The sequence below is a fragment of the Raphanus sativus genome, chromosome 6, assembly GCF_000801105.2.
Source record: "Raphanus sativus cultivar WK10039 chromosome 6, ASM80110v3, whole genome shotgun sequence".
Lineage (NCBI taxonomy): Eukaryota > Viridiplantae > Streptophyta > Magnoliopsida > Brassicales > Brassicaceae > Raphanus > Raphanus sativus.
The window spans coordinates 3,545,937-3,552,377 of NC_079516.1; the positions used below are offsets into that span (position 1 = coordinate 3,545,937).

General features: G+C 39.0%; 1 protein-coding gene across 2 annotated transcripts; it reads right to left on the reverse strand.

The window, feature by feature from the left end:
* LOC108813795 (protein SIEVE ELEMENT OCCLUSION B) lies at positions 1-3,194 on the reverse strand. Of its 2 annotated transcripts, none has more exons than XM_018586450.2 (8): positions 2,872-3,194; positions 2,700-2,795; positions 2,048-2,490; positions 1,856-1,965; positions 1,630-1,772; positions 1,023-1,532; positions 627-923; positions 1-556 (listed from the first exon to the last, which is right to left on the reverse strand). In XM_018586450.2, exons 1-8 carry the CDS (start codon positions 3,133-3,135, stop codon positions 182-184), a joined length of 2,238 nt encoding a protein of 745 aa, XP_018441952.1. In that variant the 5' UTR covers positions 3,136-3,194; the 3' UTR covers positions 1-181. The 2 variants fall into 2 exon arrangements, with proteins under 2 accessions (XP_018441952.1, XP_018441953.1); XM_018586451.2 differs by having other exon boundaries at positions 2,878-3,193.
* Between the last annotated feature and the right edge of the window lie 3,247 nt (positions 3,195-6,441).

The window sequence follows — 6,441 nt, forward strand, 5'->3', positions numbered from 1 at the left end:
TCCATTAAAGAAATAGTTATTATTAAAAATGATCAGGAATACTTCAATCAAACAGACTGATATTATTGTTTAAATAAATAGAATTCAAATTTTAGTAGTAAAAAAAAAGAACCGGGAAGAGGAAGACGCGAGTGGGTGGGTACATGCATGGTATATAGCCTTGTTTTTTTTTCCTTTTAATCTAGAAGTTGTAGTTCTCGTCTTGGTCAAGGAGCTTATCATCGTGACAACAAGCGAAGCTCATGTACTTCTCCATGGGACGGTGGCATTCGAAGCAGTTCATCTTCTCGGGAATCCGACCGCTCCGAGAAGTGATGTGGAAATCAAAGTGGCTGCATGGATTCCCGGTTTCCCGGAGAATCTCGTCGTGGTGGTGGTCGTACATAGCCTTGGTGTAGCCTTTGGTGGGAACGTGAGTTTTCCAGGTTCGATCGTAGACGGTCACAGTCCTCTCAATGACACCGTGAGTTATCATCACTATCTCAGCTCCTTTGCTCAACAGTGCCCATCCTCCAAGCTTGTCGTAGCTCAGTATCTTCTTGATTCCTTGCATCACCTAAAATTTGACCACACATTTTAAAACTATTCCCAACCCCTAGGAGTAGTCTACGACTACGAGTACCTACCTCATCTTGATCATCGGATTTACCGAGTTGAATCTTGGAGTAGAGCATGCTCTCGAGCCTAGCCCAGAAGAACCACATCAATGCAGGCTCGGCCCAGCTATGGCTAAGATTTTCAGCCCTGACGGCTTCACTGATCCGCCTGATCTGTTCCCTGTGGCTGTGGTTACGTTTACCAACATAAGCCATCTCCAGCTTCACGTTGGAATCTTTGGCCGTTGCTTTGGCCGCCATTGTGAACCTTCTTATCCAGTCTAAGTCATCTCCTCCGTACAAGAATATGTAATTTTCCGGGTTTATCTGTAAATCAAAAACATATTTCATTTAGTTTTAGATCTGAGACTGTGGTGTCTAATATTTAGGTCAAAGCAGAGGAGTCTTAAATACTCCATTAATTACCCAATTGAAAATAACAGAGTCGATGCCATCAACGATGAGGTTAAGCGTGAGGGTCTCGTTCCTCCAGAGCTCTTCCTCACGAGCTCTAGTGAAAGGGAAAGCTTCAGTTCCCCAAATCCAGATCATGTGAAGTGCATTGAGGCTAGCCTCGTTGCCTTGTGGGTCAAGCACCACAAGTATTGGCTTGTTCATGAAATGCCACCTCTCTCTCATAAACTCCACCGCATGTCTCTCTATCAGCTTTGGACTATCCACTGTGTACCATGGCATAGCCTCACGTAGAGCCTCAAATTTATTCTGCAGACTCGGATATCTTTCATAATCTTCGATAGGATCTACTACCGGAACCCACACAACCTCGTAAGGCATATGGCTCTTACCATCTATTCCCAGCAAGTTCCTCCGCGACTCTGTGTATATTTGCTCGAAAATCGATAGCTCGTCTTCCGATATGTCGAGGTCAGAGATGAGAAGCAACACTGTCTTCCTCCTCAACACATCCAAGTGAACCTACAAGATTCATTCATATATAGTAGATTAGATTGCATGCATGCATGAATGAATGGGCTTTAATTAAAAGAAAGTTGACATAATAATATATAGAAACCTTTCTCTTGGTGGAACCATCCTGCAGTGGTGTGCTGTGGTTTTTCGGATGAATCAAGGCCGTTAGAATCTTCATGTTATCAATGTGAGTTGTGTCGAATAGAGAATGTAACATCTTTAAGGATTCTGAGCTCCTCTGCGTCTCTATAAAATTCCACTCTTTATTTGTCAGCAAAGAAAGAACGAAATGAATGTGTACTTGAATAGAGACTGTCGTACAAACTAACCTATGTGACGGTAGCAAAGCTTCAAGGTCTCAGCGAGATGGTCATGAATGTTCTTGAGCTTGTTAGCTAACATGGATGTTTCCCATGAATCCATTTGTGTGTTCATCATCCTGGTATAGTAAAATTAATTAATATCGTTGAAGGCGCAAGCAACTCAAAGATAAAAAGTAATATACAAAAATCAAATCGCACTCGTGTCCCATGGCAGTGATCATGTTGATCTGAGAAATGCAAGCCACAATGCTTCTTATGGTCCAATAAACAGCGATTGGGATGGTAGAGATGATTCTTGATAGGTGGGGATCCTCCAATGTAATGTAACGATCAGGTAACTCGCTGAGTTCAACTACACATGCGGTGACGCTCTTCATCTCACGGATGAGATCATTGAGCCCATGGGAGACAGACTCGAGGGTCACTCTGTTCTGAACAGGGACGAGCTTTAGCATAGCTAGGGACTTAGCGAGCTGGTTCTTTGAGTGGAACTGAACCAGAAGCCAGAATTCTCCGTAGTTCAACGCAAACGCGGCTAGAGTGAGGACTAGCTTGCCGTGCCAGTGGAAGCTCGAGAGGTGTTCGAACACTGACATTGTTATTTCATGTGCGTCTGATCCCGTCAGAGACTTGTAGGCTATCTGCAAGAAGAAGAAAAATTAATACCTTTTTATTGTTTGGTTTACAATTTAGGTTTTAAATTAGGTTTTGGTGATTACTTGTACAACAACATTTACATGGTATGGTTTGAAACTTGGATTTGCAAAACGAGATAATTAACTAAAGCAAAATATGTTATAAACTGATACGTTCCATAAAGTCTAACGAATTTTTCTAAATGAAGTTATACCTCGCAGGCGACGCGATCGATAGCGTATGAGACGCTATCAAGAACGCTCATCATGCTTGATTGCATCAGTTTATCCTCCGTAGGCAATGGAAGCATCTGCAAATTCAAAACATTAAGTGCTTAATATGTTATATCATACGAATATAGTAATTATGAGACGTGTTATATGTACACTAACGGAGGCGTTGGAGTCGTCGGAGTCAAGAGTGGCACGATCAAGAATATCTTCAACGAGAGAGAGAAGGCCACGCACTTGGACTTCGCGAGCATCAGGGGAGTGTGTTTGTTGGATCAGCTTCAGCATCATGCTTTCGTCCGATGACATCGTTAGTCCTTCGGTGGTCGCTGGTACCATCTCTGTCGTCTGAGTTTGGCCAGCTCTAGTGCTGTGGCCCCCCAGTTGCTGAGCGTGCTGGGACTTGATCAGTGACTCCATAATAGCTGAGAAGAAGATGGAGTTTTTGACTGTTGTGTGTGTTCGGTGATTCTAGCCATTAAATACTCAATTTTCCTTACCTTACTCACCATTTTAAATTGGGTATCAACTTCTTTGCTTCTGAAACAATTTAATGAAATCCACAAGAATATATACCTTTTTGGTTGCTTATTGTAGAAGAATGGTTTTAGAATTGTAGCGACCTTCTACGCTAGTACTATGAAGTACTCTCTCCATTAAAATATGTTAAAAAAAGTTCATAAAAATATATTTTTAGATTATTATTATTATCTGTAATAATAAATGGTAAATTTTAAGAAAACTAATTGAATTTATTAGATTATTCTTGATTTAATCTTAGTAAAATTGATAATCGGATAAAAAATGTATCTATGGTAATATTTCATGTGTGTTTTTATATATGTGAAAACAACAAAAACCTAAACCAACAAAACGATGACCACGTACTGGACTATCATTGATGAGTTTTCGAAGTTTTTATGATACTAAGAGATATCGATCGAGAGAAAAACATAGATTATGTTTTGTAATTTGCTACTTTGCTTTGATTTTAATGTTACTTCCCCTCATGCCATAGAATTCTATGGATTCTGTCATTCACTTTTAGTTACTTTATATCTGTATATATCGCATGTCTCACTAAATATAATCAAGAGTAAACAAAAGGTTTGAAGTTTGATTCTTTGCTCTGATTTGGGTAAAACTATGGAGTATATAGATAGAGTAGCCAATTAAGGTTATACGAATCAAATGCTTTTCTTTTCTTTTCTTTTTTGCAATTCTTTTTCTAAAAGTGATGTTTGGTTTTTTATAATATCGAAAATAAATGTTACTGAAAAATAAATGAGCCCTATTTCACTGTTTTTTTTTTGTTGAGTAGAAACTAGAGACATGCATGAGCCCTATTTCACTGTTTTTTTTTGTGCCAAATGATTTCTCGAAGGGTTAATTTGCCAAATAGCCTAACTTTAGAAACATAATTAAAATAGCATTGATTTTGATATAACTAAATCAATAACATTTAACACAACATTCATCCGGTTATACCCTTTAATTTTGCAAGTAACCGGTGACAGAAAAAAGAGAAGAGATGACATTGACATTTATACATACATGCCCAAGAGTAAAACGATGCTGTTAATTATTCAATCACACAAATAGACATACTGATGTAACACAATTATATGCTGGTCTTGTGGTGTTAATGGTGGTGTATTTCACCAGTACGGTGTATGTGAAGTTTTATAGATGCAAACATAATTTACAGAGGAAGAAAAGAAATTACGACGGAGACATCCGATGACGTTAGTTTCAACGTACAAAAAAGTAGTATAGAACATCTACAAATAGTATAGATCAAACGATCAATTGTTAACGATTCAATAAAGTTAAAGAGCATATGTAAAATAGCATGTAAACAATAAATATAATGCTCAACTTTATTCACCTTATAAATACTAAACCTTAAATTTCAATTATTAACCTTATAAATGCTCAACTTTATTCACCTATGGCGCACTGCCATTTTGTTAACTCTCCACTGATAGCTGAGGGACTAGCACTAAGAGAAGCTCTATCTTGCTGCATCGCCAAGGGTATCCGGTGTGTACTCTGTAAATCTGATTCCCTTCATCTCATACAATATCCCTTAACGAGGAAGCATCTAACTCCGAGCTTTATGGCATTGTCTCTGACATTTTAAATTTGGTTTATGCCTTTGATTTTGTATCCTTTGACTGGACTCAGTGATCGGAAAACAAGGCTGTTGACGCCCTTGCAAAGCAAGCCTTGTTGAACGAAGCTTTTGTATCCCCTCCCATGTTCCGTGGGCTCTAAGTTTTTCTAATGCAAGTAGTGTTACACAAAAAAATCCTTATAGGCTTCCAAGTTCCTGCTCTTTTATTTTATTTTATTCTAGGTGTGTGTGTAAACTTTATGTATAGGGCAAGTGTAAAGATACTTGTATGAAAAGTAAGTATAAAATTTGAGAAATCATTTGGCAAGAAAAAAACAGCGAAATAGTGCGCATGCATGTCTCTAGTTTCTGCTTTGGTATGCTCTATGAAGGCGCAATCGTTACCGGCTCAAGTATAAATCCGGATTTGCGGCATTCTTCTTCTAGAAGCTTCACCTGAGATGGACCCTCAATACAGAAAACAACCACTGCTCCTCCACTTCCAGTGAACTTGGAAGCTGCACCTACCTTCCTTGCAACTTCCACCATCTCTATGTTCATCGCTCCTAAGCATTCGTCCTCAAAACATACAACGTACAGAATAACAATAATAAACTGTGAGCACACACGGAGTTGTTGTGTGCATGTTTTTCAATTCAGTATAATCAGTTTTTGATCTTCGGAGGTCGAAGTTACGGACGGCTGATCCGGAATCAAGCCTGATAAAACATTTACTTTAAGCTATCAAAAAATTTGAAAAAAATTACATAAAAAAAAAGAAAATTTCGACTTCCAAATTATTGAATTCTCTCTTGACTCGTCTACCGCTCCCAAAATTTCAGGACTTACATAGCCACCGGTTTGGAATGATTGCAGTTCGACCTTCTTCTGCGCTAGGTTTCCAACTTTGTTCCATTGATGTGATTATCAACTCATAACCATCTAACCATCTTTGCCAAACTCTACTATGTACCTGCAGAGCAGAAAGCAGTGGAAAATAATACATGTGATGTGGACTCAACTATGACTAAGTTCTAGGCATTAAATGCTGAAAACAGCTTAGCTTTTGGAGTAAGTAGAAGGAAGAAAATATAGGTATAGAGAACGGGCCTTGGGTCCAGACAAAGGCCCAAAGTAGAAGGAAGCGGTTCGTTTATTGACTTTTGACATAGATATTTCTTGCTTGGTTTATAAAAAAAAGACCTAGCGGTACGCGTTGTTTCGCATCCTCGCTCTCATCGCTCTCTTGTCTACGCGTCTTCATTGTTTGTGGGCGTCGTAGATATATTGAGAGAGAAAGAGAGAAACAAAAAAAGTATCTCCGATTCCTCTATCGAATCCAGGTAATATGTTCTTTCCTCCGTTTGTGCTTTTAGTTTCTCATTCTCGGGGGTGGTGGTGGTTAATTAGATTTTCAGTGTATCCAGATCTATTGGGTAATTATTGTTGTTAGGGGGGATGTTGATTTTCCCCAATCCCTTTTAACGAATCTTCTTATCTTATCTCTCTATGTTTGATTTTGCAGAAGTGTGCTATGGCTGCTGCAACGCTTCTTCTGCAGTCCCGTTACGCACCTGAGGATCATTCTCTTCCGAAGCCTTGGAAGGGCC